This window comes from Petromyzon marinus, chromosome 52 (genome assembly GCF_048934315.1).
Source record: "Petromyzon marinus isolate PM22_M1 ecotype Great Lakes invasive population chromosome 52, UKy_Petmar_22M1.pri1.0, whole genome shotgun sequence".
Taxonomy (NCBI): Eukaryota; Metazoa; Chordata; class Hyperoartia; order Petromyzontiformes; family Petromyzontidae; genus Petromyzon; species Petromyzon marinus.
Genome location: NC_133718.1, coordinates 5,288,190 through 5,306,302, shown reverse-complemented (window position 1 = coordinate 5,306,302; position 18,113 = coordinate 5,288,190). Strand labels below are relative to the sequence as shown.

Genomic DNA, 18,113 nt, shown 5'->3' with positions numbered 1-18,113 from the left:
CCCACAGCGTGTCTAGATGTGGCTAAGAGACACCCACAGCGTGTCTAGATGTGACTAAGAGACACCCACAGTGTGTCTAGATGTGGCTAAGAGACACCCACAGTGTGTCTAGATGTGACTAAGAGACACCCACAGCGTGTCTATATGTGACTAAGAGACAGCATGTCTAGATGTGACTAAGAGACACCCACAGCGTGTCTAGATGTGACTAAGAGACACCCACAGCGTGTCTAGACGTGACTAAGAGACACCCACAGTGTGTCTAGATGTGACTAAGAGACACCCACAGCGTGTCTAGACGTGACTAAGAGACACCCACAGCATGTCTAGACGCGACTAAGAGACACCCACAGCGTGTCTAGATGTGACTAAGAGACAGCATGTCTAGATGTGGCTAAGAGACACTCACAGCGTGTCTAGATGTGACTAAGAGACAGCATGTCTAGATGTGACTAAGAGACACCCACAGAGTGTCTAGACGTGGCTAAGAGACACCCACAGCATGTCTAGACGTGACTAAGAGACACCCACAGCGTGTCTAGATGTGACTAAGAGACACCCACAGTGTGTCTAGATGTGACTAAGAGACACCCACAGCATGTCTAGATGTGACTAAGAGACACTCACAGAGTGTCTAGACGTGGCTAAGAGACACCCACAGCGTGTCTAGATGTGACTAAGAGACACTCTCACAGCGTGTCTAGATGTGACTAAGATACTCTCACAGCGTGTCTAGATGTGACTAAGAGACACCCACAGCATGTCTAGACGCGACTAAGAGACACCCACAGCGTGTCTAGACGTGACTAAGAGACACCCACAGCGTGTCTAGATGTGGCTAAGAGACACCCACAGCGTGTCTAGATGTGACTAAGAGACACCCACAGCATGTCTAGACGCGACTAAGAGACACCCACAGCGTGTCTAGATGTGACTAAGAGACAGCATGTCTAGATGTGGCTAAGAGACACTCACAGCGTGTCTAGACGTGGCTAAGAGACACCCACAGCGTGTCTAGACGTGACTAAGAGACACTCACAGAGTGTCTAGATGTGGCTAAGAGACACCCACAGCGTGTCTAGACGTGGCTAAGAGACACCCACAGCGTGTCTAGACGTGACTAAGAGACACCCACAGCGTGTCCAGATGTGACTAAGAGACACCCACAGCGTGTCTAGACGTGACTAAGAGACACTCACAGAGTGTCTAGATGTGACTAAGAGACACCCACAGTGTGTCTAGACGTGGCTAAGAGACACCCACAGCGTGTCTAGACGTGACTAAGAGACACCCACAGCGTGTCTAGATGTGACTAAGAGACACCCACAGTGTGTCTAGACGTGACTAAGAGACAGCATGTCTAGATGTGGCTAAGAGACACTCACAGCGTGTCTAGACGTGGCTAAGAGACACCCACAACGTGTCTAAACGTGGCTAAGAGACACCCACAGTGTGTCTAGACGTGACTAAGAGACACCCACAGTGTGTCTAGACGTGGCTAAGAGACACCCACGGCGTGTCAAGAAGTGGCAAAGAGACACTCACAGCGTGTCTAGACGTGGCTAAGAGACACCCACAACATGTCTAGATGTGACTAAGAGACACCCACAGAGTGTCTAGATGTGGCTAAGAGACACCCACAGTGTGTCTAGATGTGACTAAGAGACACCCACAACGTGTCTAGACGTGACTAAGAGACACCCACAGCGTGTCTAGAAGTGGCTAAGAGACACCCACAGTGTGTCTAGATGTGACTAAGAGACACCCACAACGTGTCTAGACGTGGCTAAGAGACACCCACAACGTGTCTAGATGTGACTAAGAGACACCCACAGTGTGTCTAGATGTGGCTAAGAGACACCCACAGCACTTGTAGACGTGGCTAAGAGACACCCGTGTCTTGATGCTCATTTAAACAAGTAATCATTTTTACATTCCTTTTGTTTAAGAACTCCCCTGACCAGTGACGAAGTGGGATGATGATGGCGGGGAGGCGAACTTAACAGTTTCCTCTCTGCAATGTAACCAATGACCAGCGGCACGCCGTCCGCTCGTCCGATAACCTCCCAACTACCAAAGTGTGACCGCAGTCCCGCTGGGATAGAGAGAGAGGGGGGGGGGGGGTGGCGGCCGATATTGAGCAGAATTGAGTTCAGATTTTCGGACGATATTTTCCCCCCCTCCTCTTTGTCGCGCACGTGATCGATGCACCGTGAGGCAGGTAAAGTGACGGTGGCGCACGGCGCGTTCATAAACTGGCAGCTCATTCGCGCCAGTCGATCTGCGCACGCAGAACCAAATTATTGACGCAGCTCTAAACCGAAAAAATGCAATCAATCGATGCCCTTTTTTTTAACTTGTTAAGGGGAAAGGGAATGTTTTAATGGTCTCTTAAATGTAACCGCGTGCTAGTTGTGTTTTCTTTTCTTCTGGCGAGTTCCGTGAGTTTAGCACACGGTGCCACGTTAGCCCCGGCGTCCCAAGTTCGATTCCTGGCTACGAGGGGGGGGGGCGATGTCAGTGGCTTTGCGATGTCTAAACCAACCGGTCCTGGGCACCTCCTTCCACCGCCTCCTATGGCTAACGTGATTGAAGTATGGTCCCAAAACAACAACAACAACAACCCCAACACGTTCTTCTTTGGTTCTTTCGGTAAAGTCACGTAGAATGAGAATAAAATAATAAATTGATAAAATAAAAGAACACAATAATAATGTTCTCACGACGTTTCGGCCACCACACAAGCGGCCGCTTGTTTTGTTATTTTATCAATTATTTTATTCTCATTCTACGTGACTTCACCGAAAGAACCAAAGAAGATGAATCCTTGCAGTCACGAAAGCTTTAAATCGAAACTTAACCCCAACACGCTTCAATAGTTCACGTTCTCGTTGATTTTTTGCACCAATATATTTTGACTTTGATCCTAAACATCCGCTCGGAAGCAGGCAGCACGCGGTTTTGCAGTCCCATTCACGGTCGCAGTCAGAAACCATCCAGCAGTGGATTGACAAGGGGGCTTCAAAATGTTATTTATTTTGAGAACGTTCACGATTACAGTGCAGGTAAAGGCTTCACTGGTCGAGCCTGCCCAAGAGAGTGGCACATTAATCTTAAATTATGAGTGTAATCGTGAATAATAATTTACCGCCGATGTGGGTGAATCATAATTAATTTTCGTGAGATTATTTTTCATGTCATTGCCACTCAAAATCAAATTCGGCAGATTGCAATTCTGAGTCCCTTTCCACCCCCAGGGGGGAGGGTCACAAGTACGAATTAAAGATGTATTTATTTTATATTTCCCGCCCCCCCCCCGTGTTTTCTCATAACTATATTCCAATCGTGCAGTCGGTGTCAATAGACGACCTTCGCATTTCCATTCGGATCTCTCGCGGCCAAGTAGGACGTATCACCCTGAGCCAGAGAACGTTTGCTCCAGAACGTGATTTCAGAGAACAACTCCTGAAAGCCATCTCAATCCACAGTCAAAGGCAAAAAAAGAGAGTTTTTTCCAGTTCAAATGAGCATTGCAGTATCGGTAGTCATCTCCTGTTATCTTACACCGATGTATATAGCATGGCCGAATTCGGAATTAAATGGCTCTTCTAGTTATTTTGGTCGCCGAGTCCTGGACGAGGGAGAAGAGGGATGGGTTTTAAGGGAGGAACGGAAGCGTGTTATAGTGAGCAAGAAGGGAATAATCACAGAGTGGGAAAGTGGTGGATATTCTACATTCCTATGGCGGGATGTGGGGGAATAATTATATCCCCATGATAACCACCGGTGAATATCAGAAATTGGCACGCCCTTTATCGACCTCCGTGGAATGATGGGCTGAATCCTCCCCAACCGGGAGTTGAACTCGCAACCTTTTAATCTCGAGCCTCTCGCTCCTCCACCGAGCCACCTGGCCAGAGTTGTGGCTGTGTGAAGAGAATCGTCACAATCGAAAATGTTGCATTATCAATGCTGCAAGAGGCCAAGACGATGATGATGATGGTGATAATTACTCTTAAAGAAATTAATGTGATGGGTGGTTTATTTTCGGTTCGGTCACTCATTGATGACCAGGCCGACACCATCAAACCGTCCGTGCTTGGCAATTTGTTTAAATGCCATGCAGCCCTGCCTGGAGTCAAACCCAGAAATCGCAGGCCAATGTATCGAACATTATAAATCCAGTTATTGTTATTCTAAATTTTACCATTGTTAAATAATTGAGTTAGCCTAATAATATTCTTGGTTCTTTCGGTAAAGTCACGTAGAAGGGAAACAATAAAATAATAAAAATTTTAAACAATATTGTTTTAAAAATATAAAAAAGATATAAAACAATATTGTTTTATATTTTTATTATTTTAGTGTTTCCCTTCTACGTGACTTTACCGAAAGAACCAAGAATATTATTAGGCTAACTCAATTAATTGGTAAAATTTGAAAATATTAAACAATATTGTTTTATATTTTTATTATTTCATTGTTTCCCTTTTACGTGACTTTACCGATAGAACCAAGCATATGAATCCCTGCAGTCACGAAAGCTTTAAATCCAAATTTAGCCTAATAATAGTTTTAACATCTCCGATATGACCTTGGACACAATTTCATGAGTAACTTCGCTTCGACATGTCGTGTTTTCATTTAATTGTTTCCCAAATAAATGTTAAAAACGTAACAAGAAAAAAAATACCACAGTTCTCTCGCCCGTGCGAGAATTTAAATGTCCACACAGCTAACAACGAAGTGAACCCAAGAAAGTGAGCAGTGCTTGAATATGCCGCTGCAAAAAAATAACCAAATAAACGGAGCCAATATTTGCAACGGGGGCGCACGTAATAAAATTATATTATTCTTTTTCTTTGCCTGGCGGAAATGTGTTACAAAATGTATAGACTCTTGGTAATTGGTCAGCTCCTTGAAGATTATAATTTTTTTAATGAGATCTGCTGTGTCAAAGTGGCGAAACGTTGAACAAATGTTTACACTCGGCATCTCCTTAAGTCCTCTGATTCCCCCCCACCCCTCCCCCCACCCCTCCCCCCGCCCCTCCCCCGCCCACTCCCCCCGCCCCATGTCACAGTCATGGCTACTGCAAAATCCCTGTGCAGACCCGTCAAGTACAGAAACTCCTCTACTTACGAACACCCGACTTACGAACTTTCAGTGGTACGAACAAACCTGTCCGTATGTCGAGCTGCCTGTTTCGGACCGAGAGTCGTAAGTTCAACCGCCGCGCAATAGATGGCGGTGGTGGCGTCTACATCTGCAGAACATGAAGAACCATTGGCATCTACATCTACAGGAGATTCTACAACGTTTGAAGCCATTCACCGTGTTCAGTGTACATGTCGTACAACGTTTGGAATTGACAGAAGTAAAGTTGGACTTACGAACATATCGAATTACGAACAGACATCTGGAACCTAACTCGTTCGTACGTAGAGGAGTCCCTGTACCACGTACACTTTTGCACCAACAGATCATTTTCATTGCATCGCAATCGATATTTATTCACGTCTTCACTCCGGCATTTTTGTGTTTTGTTTTGTGGTTATTTTTATGATGATTTTGTCTGCGTCTCCTCCCACAAAAAAAAATGAACAAATCTGCGTTGCATTTAAAATGCGTTGCTTATTTTTCCGTTCCGTGCTCGGATGAACTGGGGAATGAGTATTGCCGGTAGCGTGTGACTTCGCATAAAAGTGGGAGGTGGGGAGAGTTGGTGGTTTGGGTTGGTAGGAGGGGGGGGGGGGGAATACAAAATATTTAGAGGGCGGGGGGGTTTGGGGGGAGACAGTCAACGTTAACCAAACTTCAAGCAAATGCTTAACTCTGGACAGAGTGAAAGTAATCGTACAGATCTGGCTTTGTCGGTCATGTATTCTCCTCCGGATCTAATTTCCCCCTTCCCCACCTCACTCCACTTTGTGTATAGGAATTTAATCTAACAATGATGCACCTAGATATACCTTTGAGTTTTTTGACTGCGTAAAATAAGGATATATTTAATTTAAAAAAAACAATGGCATTTTATATTGTACAGACTTATTGTTTACTTGATTATGAAAAGGAGGAATAAGCCTTGAGCAAGGTGAGGGGAGGGCTGCTCCACACCATCCCCCCCCGCCCCGAGATGCTACGGGTCCCGGGGTCGATTCAGTAGTCCGGGTCAAGTAAAGAGTCAAGGGATGGAACGCGTCCCAGAGGAACGCCCGACCTCCACCCCAGCAACCTCCTGGGAGATGGAGCGGTGAATTCAGTTCAAGTGCTAGGTGAATCATTACATCGCATGATCGTGAGAGTTGGTGGCAGCTTTGTGGTGGGGGGGGGGGGGGAGCCTTCATCCGGCAGTGGATTAACCATGGCTGATGATGACGGCGACGATGATGACTGCCGCGTGCGAAAGTGGCCACAATTTCAGCGATCGTAGATGACACGGCCAGAGTTTAACACGAAGGCTTTCGCGACCAATATGCATTCATTAACCCCCCCCCCCCTCCTCCATTTCGCTCAAGAAGGGCTCACAAGTGATGCCATCACATCTACCCCTCGAAGGAACGAAACAGGAGTATTTCTTCACAAATCTGGCTGTCGCCTGATGAAGCTAGTTGTAATTACTGGCGAAACGTCGTACTCAGATTGTAAATGTTGTGGCTTCGCTCGCCAAAACACCGGTGTGCTGTACCAGCAAAGAATTGGCATGTTCTGTTTACGTGAAAAAAACCTTCCTAATTGGCTGTGCCGGGTGGTGGCGGGTTTAACGACACATTTATATATTTACGGAATCTAACCCCTCCAAAAAAAAACCTGTATTATGGATGACACGAGCAGAGAACCAAAAAGCGCACGCGTTGTGTCAAGCAAGGGCCTCGGTGTGAACGAGACACCCCCCCCCCACCTCACGAGCCGCTGCTGGCTGCTGTGGGATTACGGCTCTGCCTTGATTGCTGGCAGCCGCAGATCCGCCCAGACCCTTTATTATAAGTGCCACTAAGGCTTGGGGGGGGGGTCACAGAGATTATCAACGGCGCCGCATCTTTATATCGCGTGGCCGGCCTTCGTAAAGCTCCCCAGTGCTTGACCCGCGCGGTGTTTAGGATGAATTTGAATCTGTCATCTCATGCGCGCGCGTGCGTGCGTGCGGTTATCTGTGTCTCTGTGTGTGTACGCGTGTGTGTGTGTGTGTGTACGCGTGTGTACGTGTGTGTGTGTACGCGTGTGTGTGTTTGTGGAGCGGTAGGGTAGCGGTTAACGCGCTGCGCTGAAAAACCCGGCGCACCCGAGTTTGATTCTCGCTCACGGCCAACACCAGTGACGAATATCTGAACCGGTCCTTGGCCTCCCGTAGTTCGAATCAGCCTCAAATGAGTACCTGGCGTGGTGTGTAAGCATCGCCACTGGGGAGATAAAGGCGGCCGGGCGTGGTGTTGGCAACCTACCCCTTGTGTGCCATGTCTTCATAGGTGCTCGGAAACAGCACTTGCCCCAACAGTCTATTAAGGCTATACGGAGGATGTTTATTTTTCGTGTGTGTGTGCGTATACGAACGGAGGGAGCGGTGGTGCAGTGATTAGCGCACTGCGGCTATGAATCCTTTAGACCACTATTAAATTCCCAGCCACGGCTAACAATGGGCAAGGGATAACTGAATCGGTTCATGGGTATCCCCCCTCCCCCACCTGCCCGGTTCGCTAACTCAAAGTGCCCAGCTTGGTGAGGTATGGTCAAGCAATTTACCACGTGAGGGGAGGGGGGGTGGAAGGGGGGGTCGTCATCATAGAAGCCGTGGATTGCCAAAGGGGCTGTTTATTATTATGAATTATTATGATTATTGTTAAATGCTAGGGTGCGTAGTTGTGTAATGAATTCCGCGTGACCTTGTAAGGATATAAAAGTAGTACGGTGATTGTGTAAGCCCCGTTAATGCAAACACAAAAAGACAACGATCCCCCGTATAGCCTTAACAGACTGTTGGGGCAAGTGCCGTTAGCGAGCACCTATGAAGGCCGGCACGGCACACGAGGGGGTGGGGTTGCCAGCACCACAACCGGCCGCCTTTGTCTCCCCAGTGGCGATGATTACACACCGCACCAGGTACTCATTTGAGGCTGAGTTGACCTTCGGGGAGGCCCAGGGGTTGCCTGACTGATACACTACCGTAAACACACACACGTGCGTACGTGCACACGTGCACACATGCCCAGGAGTAAAAAAAAAAAATCCAATATGAATCTATAAAAATTCCAATCTTGCATCGGGGCCCCTCCATGACATGTTTTCAATTTTGCTGAATTAATAGAATTTTCACCTTAAAACATTAATTCTAAGTAATCTCTTAATAAGCTGCGCATACATCATTAATGTAATTTATTTTACTAATAACGCACTGTCTCAAAACCAATTTACAAATATAAAACACGGGACCATTAATAACAGCCGCACTTTAGCAATTCCGCGTGTGACGTTACGGCATCGACGGGCAAACATGCATACTCTGTTCATCATCATCATCAGCAGCAGCAGCAACGTTGGGAAATCCACTGCTGGATGAAGGTAACCCCCGTCACCCTCTCGTCATCACTATCATGCGATGTCAAAATCCACCTCGGCCTACGCTGCACAATCGTAATAACAACACGACAGATGGCCTCCCATCAGTGATGGAATCGCACCCTCCTCGTAGAGAGAGCTCGCATGGGTTTTGACGTACAAATTGGAGACGGAGCTGTGGAATTCGGATGCGCGCAAAAGAGGGCGAATATTTGGGGGAATATTTGTTGCGTGTGGCTCACGTTCGTAACTTCAATTTTTCTCTTGATTTGTTTAAATTTTAGTAATAGGGTAATGCCCCAGGACCCGCACGGCGTGTCGAGGCATTCATCCAGCAGTGGATTTGTCCCGGTATGATGACATTTTATCTCGCCATTCCGCAGATGCGGTCATTCTTCAAACAGCTGACTGACGGGAAGGGCTCGCCACGTGAGGGCACACTGCAAGCGCCCCCTCAATGAGATCGCTTTCAACCAGCGCCTATCCGGAGCTGGCATCGAACCGTCGGACACACCCGTTCGTGTGAAGTTAGCTCAGAAGGTTAGCCAGCAGCCTCGACAACGTCCGCGGTTAATTAAAAGGCACCATTATCAAAAAGGATAATGCATCTTCGTTCATCTGCGTTGGCGCTCCTGAAGCCACCGTTGCAAACGCCACACCGTTGCCACGGCCGGTGGAAGGTGGCCCAGTCCATTTAAATGATCATTCTACCATTGATGTATCCCCCCCTCCCACCCACCCACCCATCCACAAATTGGTACCGATTTTATCGCCCCCGGAGTGATGATGATTGGTTCCGCGTCGACTCGTTTTTCCCCCACCCGCCAACCTCCGACAAGGTTCTTGGAACTCGCAACTTTCGGCCAACTGAGCCGTGCGTGCTCACCACAGTGCCACCCATGAGCCGGTCCGTGAAAGAGACATTTGGGGGACCGATGAAATTGAACGTTATCCCTGCGTCCACCCCCCCTCTCCCTACACCCCCACCAACTCCTCGCGATTTGCCCGCCGCCGATTGCACAATATGAAGCGGTGAAGGCGCGGCTCTGCAATTGCGAGCTCACGCCACTGCTGGCGGAAGAGCCTCCGCTAGAGGGAGCTCGAGAGAGAAGCCCCCCCCCCCTCTCTCTCTCTCAATGGGTACCGTAGCCGCCTCTCTTCCACGCAGGCCAGACGTCTTGGAAGGGCTTGGAGTTACCCACACTTTACCCCACCGCACGCGGACCTGGTTGTGGAGCCCTTTGTACTGGTTGGGAAGACGTAGACCGGCCAACCTGTGGTTCTGGCGAGGATAACCTCAATGACGATTTCACAACAAACATTGCGTTGGCAATGGAGTACCAAGAACAACAACAACAACAACAACAACAACGTTCCGGGCAACACTCCTTATACTTTTGCTATAAACAAGACCCATCGTTCCCCCAAAAATGTCACCTATGTTATGCCATTGTTTTAAATGTTACCGTTTTCCTTGCATGGCAGTGTTGTTGACCAATAGCGACGCTGCTATTGATCAACAGAGATGTCATTTCAAAGAAATTAGTTTGTCAATCAAGATGATGATTTAATATTACTTAGTTCAAGTGGCTTCCTAATATCGGAACGAAGAGCGTTCCAGACGGCCGCAGAAGCGCATCGGAAAGGGTGACTATGTGTATGAATGTGAATGTGTGTATGTGCTGGCCTTCATATGTGCTACTTGCTAAACAGCACTTGCCCTAACAGGCTATACGGGGGACTTGTGTCTTCGTGTCTATGTATGTATGTTGAACTTCTTTAGCACTGTACGTAGCCAACCGTCCTAATCGGAGGGTGCGGAGGAAGGACGACTAACTAAACACACACAACATGTTTTTTTCACAAATTAGTTTTCAATGTAGACGATTTAAAAGTGCATACGTAGCTCCAGTGGCTTCCTAATAGCGAGAAGAGCGTTCCAGACGGCCGCAGAGGGGATTCGGCCGGACACTGCAGACATTCAAATGTTCTTGTGTGTATGTATGTTGAACTTCTTTCAACAAACATACGTAGCCAACCGTGCTAATGGCAGAGTGCGGCAGAAGGACAACAAACTAAACACTCAACACACGCACGAAATTATTCTTTTTTAAAAGAAATTAATTTTCAATCTAATTGATTTAAGAGTGCAACAGCTCCAGGTCCCCGTGCCCATCCCTTTTCGCATCGTCCCGCTAACACCCCTAGCTACCTCCTCCACCTGATTTACACGGGGGGGGGGGTGCAGTCGGGGGGGGGGGGAGGACGTCGACTAACAAATGCGTGCGCGAGCTGCACGCACGCAGCTACTAAAACCCCAGCGGCATGACCGCAAGAATATCAACAACGCAGGCGCGGCAAACGCCTTTCCAGGGCTGTGGAAGGAGGAGGAGGCCGACTGGGCGGGTGGGAGACCCCCCCGGTGGGACCCCCCCCCCCCCTCCCTGTCTTTGTAAAAGCTCTTCTTCCAACCCAGCGCCGAACGCGTTAGCGCGTGCGCTCTCTGTCTAGCGCTCCTCTGTGTTAGAGCGCTCCTCTGTGTTATAGCGCTCCTCTGTGTTATAGCGCTCCTCTGTGTTAGAGCGCTTCTCTGTGTTATAGCGCTCCTCTGTGTTACAGCGCTCCTCTGTGTTACAGCGCTCCTCTGTGTTAGAGCGCTCCTCTGTGTTACAGCGCTCCTCTGTGTTACAGCGCTCCTCTGTGTTAGAGCTCTCCTCTGTGTTAGAGCGCTCCTCTGTGTTAGAGCGCTCCTCTGTGTTGTAGCGCTCCTCTGTGTTAGAGCGCTCCTCTGTGTTAGAGCGCTCCTCTGTGTTACAGCGCTCCTCTGTGGTAGAGCGCTCCTCTGTGTTACAGCGCTCCTCTGTGTTACAGCGCTTATCTGTGTTAGAGCGCTCCTCTGTGTTAGAGCGCTCCTCTGTGTTAGAGCGCTCCTGTGTTAGAGCGCTCCTCTGTGTTAGAGCGCTCCTCTGTGTTAGAGCGCTCCTCTGTGTTACAGCGCTCCTCTGTGGTAGAGCGCTCCTCTGTGTTATAGCGCTCCTCTGTGTTAGAGCGCTCCTCTGTGTTAGAGCGCTCCTGTGTTAGAGCGCTCCTCTGTGTTACAGCGCTCCTCTGTGTTAGAGCGCTCCTCTGTGTTACAGCGCTCCTCTGTGTTAGAGCGCTCCTCTGTGTTATAGCGCTCCTGTGTTAGAGCGCTCCTCTGTGTTAGAGCGCTCCTCTGTGTTAGAGCGCTCCTCTGTGTTACAGCGCTCCTCTGTGGTAGAGCGCTCCTCTGTGTTATAGCGCTCCTCTGTGTTAGAGCGCTCCTCTGTGTTAGAGCGCTCCTGTGTTAGAGCGCTCCTCTGTGTTACAGCGCTCCTCTGTGTTAGAGCGCTCCTCTGTGTTAGAGCGCTCCTCTGTGTTATAGCGCTCCTGTGTTAGAGCGCTCCTCTGTGTTAGAGCGCTTCTCTGTGTTATAGCGCTCCTGTGTTAGAACGCCCCTCTGTGTTACAGTGCTCCTCTGTGTTATAGCGCTCCTGTGTTAGAGCGCCCCTCTGTGTTACAGCGCTCCTCTGTGTTACAGCGCTCCTCTGTTAGCGCGTGAGCTCTCTGCTCGCAGTTTCACGTTCGACGCGCTGCGCTGCTAATCGCGGCGCCCCGAGTTCAATTCCCGCCCACTGCTCACGCCAACACCGGCGATTGTTACCTGAAACCGGTTCTGGGCCTCCCCCTGGGTCGACTCAGCCTCGAATGAGTAGCTGGTGCCGTGCGTCGTAAACATCGCCAGTCGCGGAGACAAAGGCTGCTTGGTCGTGGTGCTGACCACCACGACCTCTCGTGTGCCGTGCCGGCCTCGCGAACAGCACTTGCCTCACCAGTCTGCCAAGGCTATACGGGGCGAGAAATTTGTCTTTGTCTATGTCCGTCTCTGTCGGTCCCTGTTTGTCTGTCTGTCAGGTCCACACGAATTGATACCCGTTGTAAATCGGCACTCGCATCCATTGCACATTCACGATTGGGCTTGTGTGTGTGTGTTCTTTTTCCCAGTGTGTTTGTGTGTGTGTGCGTGTGCACATTCCCGTCAACCCATACGGGTTTACCTTGTGATATTGTACTGGGAAATTGAGTTTTCAGGTCCATACGGCGTGCAGCCGTTTCAATACGGGCGAATATATATGCATTTGTCTATTTGTTTGTGTTTCTCTCCTTGTGATGGGACTTTGTATGATGAACGTTGAGATTTATAAGGGGCACGGGGTGACCAATAAGGTGTGAATTGGTCTGTAATGAGGTAGGCACTGATAAGGGGTTGGCAGCTATACGTGTGTGTGTGTGTGTGTGTTTTTGTCTTTGTATCTCTCCTCGCCTTCATCTCACCTCCCTCCTACTCTGTTTATGATGTTGTTGTTGTTGATGCACTAAACGTCACATTCCTGCAGGTTAGAACATGCATTCGCAAGTCTCCCTCCAGTGTCTGCGTACACAAATGCACTGCGCGTCACAGGCCATCACCCTATTGGCTTTCCAGACCGATATTATCCGGCAAGCATCGCTTATTTTTCAGCAAAGCAAGCTCCGTTGGTGGATAATTTCTGTTTGATTTCTGTTCGCCCACGATCATTCGAAGCGATGGCTTTGGCAGGACACGCACCGGACCACGAAGCTGGGGGCCCTCCGAGTTCGATTCCAAGCAACGGCGAACACCAGCGGCGAGCGATTTACGTGAATCAGTCTTTGTGGTGCCCTTCTCGCCGACCACCCCCCCCCCCCCCCCCCACCCACCTATGCTCCCCGACCTTACCATCCCATCCTCTTAACCAACCGGCAGTGACCAGTTTGGTGAAGTATGGCGAAACGATCACCCAGGGCGGACACCGTGAGCGGGTTGAGGCCTTCATCCGAACAGCGGATTGATAGGAGAAGGGACCTGATTATTGAAAATGACAATCCTTGAGCACGATCCGTTAAAGCGACAGCAGAACGGAGTCACTGGGGGAGGGAGCGTTTGAGAAGAAACGAACCGGAGTCCTTGCTATATCCGGAAGAGTAAGAAGAAGAATTTCGCCTTGCAATGCGCCGCTCGCTGTTCGCTCGCTCTCTCTCTCTTGGGGAGAGCGAGCGAAGGACTCAGAGGCGCGAGTCGGAACCGCAGAGAAGTGGGAAGGCAGCTGTGGAGCAGCCGGCGCTAACCAACAATTGCCCAAGCTCTGCAGGTCCTCTACATATATGAAGGTGTTATCGGGCCAATTAATGATGACTGTTTGCACGTGGGAGAAAACCGAAGCATCCACGCGTGGCAAGGGGGAAACGCTCTATCCCTCGTACAGACAGAGCAGGTGGAGTCCAAATTTGCTGTGCTGCCTTCCGGCGAGCCAGGGTTATGACTCCTTGACGCCCACGGGGAAGAAAGCCACAAGGTTTCTAAAGGCATCTTGAGACTTGTGTAGACGCTGTGGTTTTGTTGTTGTTGTTGTTGGATGGCCCATTCAGGAGGCACCCATTGCGCGTGTTCTCGTTGCGATGTTCGTTTAAGATTCCGCGTGGTGCCGCTGCTGCCTCCTCCTCCTCCTCCCTCTCCCCTCTGTTGCCCTCGCCTGATGACATCATTCGCGACAATGACTTACAGAAAGACACAAACATCTTATTGCGCTCTTTTTTAATATAAAACCTCTCCGTGTTCCTCTGTTCAATTTCCCAAAGAATTGTTTCATTATGTTGGCGTCTAGACATTCATCGTCCTTGCTTGCTCATTGCTATTGTGGAGCGTTTCGGGCACATCATTCTATCAAACGTAGGATTAGGGGCTTTGATTATTATTATTCTACTTTTTCTGGGTTGTAGATATTATAAAACACGTGTTTAATAATTCGCCTCTGGTCTCCGAGACATACATATATTTAGTTACATATTTCTCCATCGCTCTTTGAGCCCATTTTGAAAGCAGTGACGTGAGGACTGAAACGGCATCTCGTGCTAGCGAACTCGTGGTGCCGTGGTTAGCGCACTGCCCTATGAACACCCGGCAAGTTGAGTTTGATTCCCTTCGATCACGAGTGGCATTCGGGTGCCGAGGAATATCTGAACCCTCCCCGGACCTCTGCCCCATTCATTCAACCAACCCGCCACCGATCATCGTGGTGAAGTATGGTCACGCAATCCCCCATGGTGATCTTCATCGAGCAGTGGATTGACAAAGGTGATGTGTCCTTTGGTCAGACGCGTAATCTTTTCAACGATTCGTTCCGACGTATTCGGCCTCAAATAATGAACACCTTTGGATTCTTAATATCTGATTTTCAATTGCAACTTTCTGCAAACGCGTCTCTCTATATATATATACACACGTATACAGTCAGAAATCATATCGGTCATAAATTGTACTCTTTAAAAGCATGTCTACGGCCATATAAAAAATAAAATCCACAAATATACTTTAGTGTATCATATAAGGGGTCTTGTCCATAGATTTACGCTCATACAGGTGCCTACAGTTTACGCGTCATAAATCATAAATCATTTAGGAATGTAATATTTATGTATGAATATTTCAACACGGGGCTGTTTTTATTTTATTTTAGGACAGCAATCCCAGGCACCACGACGTCTCCCCCCCCCCCCCCGCGCCTCTCGCTGCTCTCCTGCTAGCTGCTGCCAAATATTGGAGCATGTCACCCAAAAGGCCATTTCACTCGCACCTGACCGCTCCTACAGCCTGCAGAGCTGTTGTGACAGCGAGCCGATTTGCCTTTCTTAACAATAGCGGGGGTCTCTCTCCTGCCTCCTCTGGCTACCACCGACCACCGTTCGTTCTCCATATCACCTCAATATATATACACGCACACGCAAAAACGCCTCTCCCGCAACACTGCTGCGATCATCATCATCTATGAAAATGTCCGTAATCATCATCATCACCATCATCATCTATGAAAATGTCCGTAATCATCATCATCACCATCATCATCTATGAAAATGTCCGTAATCATCATCATCATCATCACCATCATCATCCATGAAAATGTCCGTAATCATCATCATCGTCTGTAAAGCGACGAGCGTGTTCCTATCCACCCACCTGTTTGCCCGCTCACAAGCATGGCCAGTAGCGATTTCTCTCTCTCTCTGTCTGTCTGTCCGTCCGCATTGCCCGTGTGTCTATCTTTCTGCACCTCGCCTAACGTGCGAGTGATGATTAACACGCTACGCCTGCGTGCGTGTTGCGGATAGTCGCACGGCGCTGCTATACCCCCCTGGCTCTGTCCATCATCCAGTTTCGAAAGGAAGACGAACCCCCCCCCCCCCCCCAAAAAAAAAATATCGCGCACGCAGCTCGCTCAAGCGCGCACTATTCGTGTCGCTGTCATTGTCCTGTCAACGTCGATGGGGTGGATGTGTGGCTTATATGTATGTAATGTGCTATGATTCTTCTTCTTCTCGCTCCGGTGACCGGGTATTGTCAAATAAATATATAAATGCATACACCGCACGCGCGCGCGCACGCAAATATTACGGGCGTGAAGATCGCTGTGTCGGTGACGAGTAACGGGGCATCAGCGAGAGAAACAATCCGAGATCATATTTTGCGATCGGTAGGCACGCTGTTAACACGGGTAATAACAGCGTTACAGACGACACACTCTACAACTAATGCTTAAATTGAAGACAACAACAACAGCGATTGAATTTCAAAGTAAGATCTTCCTTTAAAAAAAAAAAGAAACCCCCCCCCCCATCGTTCTTAAGAACTCATCGAGGATTCCTTAGCTCAAGGAGAATTGCTACCCTGGATCAATAATGAATTCACGACGTGTCCGATTCCACGCACAGAGCCCGCGTCTCAATGCACACGAGCAACAGCAACAGCCCTGCTGTCCCACGCCTCCGTGGGCATATTCAGAGACGTCGAAACGAACAAATAAACACACGACCAAACGCAAGCATCCTAAAGGCGTGACTCTCCTGCAAACGAGTCGCGAGACTCGCCGATGCATCGACATCAGGAAGAATGACAACCCTCGATACACAAATGAGACATTGCCACTCTCGCCCCACGTTTGGCTCGGACGTGCGCATGACACGCGCGCGCGAAATATTTCGCATCTCCGTTCAACGTGCAATTCATTTTTCACGTTAAATAAAAACAATCCTAAAAAGCTGGACCCTCTTGAAAATGAGTGCCGAGACTCATCGATGGTTGGCTTTGCCAAGGAAAAAAAAACAGGGAGAATTACTTTCTACCCTCGATAAATAATTCATTACCCCCAGACGATCCAAGCTCCACGTCTGTATAGCTCGCACATCTCACATCTCCTTTGGTCGTAAGTCTCGCAGCGACCCTCCTGAAAACGAGTCCCGAGACTCAGCCGCGCTATCTGTGTCCTAAAAAATATATATATATAGAGACAACAATTACTATACCCTGGACGAATAGTGAATCACAACGGCGCTGCCTGTCCATCACTCACTCTGCCCGTACGCGTCGCAGGCAGCGCGTCTAACATAAGACAAATGTACCACTGCGTAGCCTTTGCAGCCTGTTGGGGGCAAGTGCTGTCAACGAGCACCTGGTGGAGGTACCGACACGGCACGCGAGGCTATAAAACGCACAGACACAGACAGACGACGGCACTCACATCTCGGTGACGTTGCCCATATCCGGAGCCGTCTCGAGCACGGGGAAGGCTCCCAGGGTGTTGAGCTGGCTGCAATTGAGTCGACCGGGTACGGTGCAGTTGCACGCATCCGGGCATGCCGAAGACGTGGCACCGCTCGTCGACACGACGACCAGGAGTCCCGCCGCGAGAAACCAGGAGGAGGAGGAGGACCTCATCGTCCTACTCCTCCTCCACCTCCTCCTCCTCCCGCCTGTTCCTTGGATGGACGACGACGACGACGACTCCTCCATCGTCTTTGTCTTCTTCTTCTTCTTCTTCGACTCGCCTCGCTCCGGTGTCTCTCCTTTAGGCGCCCACTTGGTCCACGGCGAAGAACGGCGGCGGCTGTGGCCGCAAGCGCATTACATAACAGAGTGTTCGAAAGGTGGTGGTGGGTAGTGAGTTCGTCTGCGCGCGCCTGTGTGTGTGTCTGCGTGTGTGTGTGTGCGCGCGCGCGTGTGCGTGCGTGTCTCTGTGTCTCGTGATACCAATTTGAGTGCACGGATTGATTGGCCCGCCCGATAGCCGCGTTATTCTGTTTCAGAATAGATTTTACGTTTTTTTTTTTTAAACAACCGATTCGAAGAGATCGATGTTGCGTCGAGGCGCGGCTTGTCGGGGTTTAGACTGACGCGAGGAATTCGGAGGACGGACTGAAATCGCGCAAAGTTGATGCGCAACTGGGATTCAGCAACAAACCCACTCGGTCGAATGTCTTCGCTTTAGAACGAGACGGCGCCAGATGACAAAAACGATGATGATGGTGTGGTCAATGTTTCCACCCCCCCCGCCCCCGAAGCAATAATTTTACACACCTCAATCCTATTTCCGTGAATAATTATAACACTAATGATGATGATGATGGTGGCGGCGGCGGCAGGTGGTGGTAATTCTGACGAAGACGGAGCAGCAGTTAGTTGTCCGGAATCG

At 49.4% G+C, this 18,113-nt stretch overlaps 1 protein-coding gene across 1 annotated transcript in view; it reads right to left on the bottom strand.

Annotated features, from left to right (window-relative positions):
- Nucleotides 1-17,544, bottom strand: part of LOC103091785 (BDNF/NT-3 growth factors receptor) — a 270,811-nt gene extending 253,267 nt beyond the window's left edge. Inside the window, exon 1 of the mRNA XM_076075159.1 lies at nt 17,163-17,544. Coding sequence (XP_075931274.1) covers nt 17,163-17,434 — 272 coding nt within the window. The 5' untranslated portion in view covers nt 17,435-17,544. The remainder of the gene's footprint in view (nt 1-17,162) is intronic.
- Between the last annotated feature and the right edge of the window lie 569 nt (nt 17,545-18,113).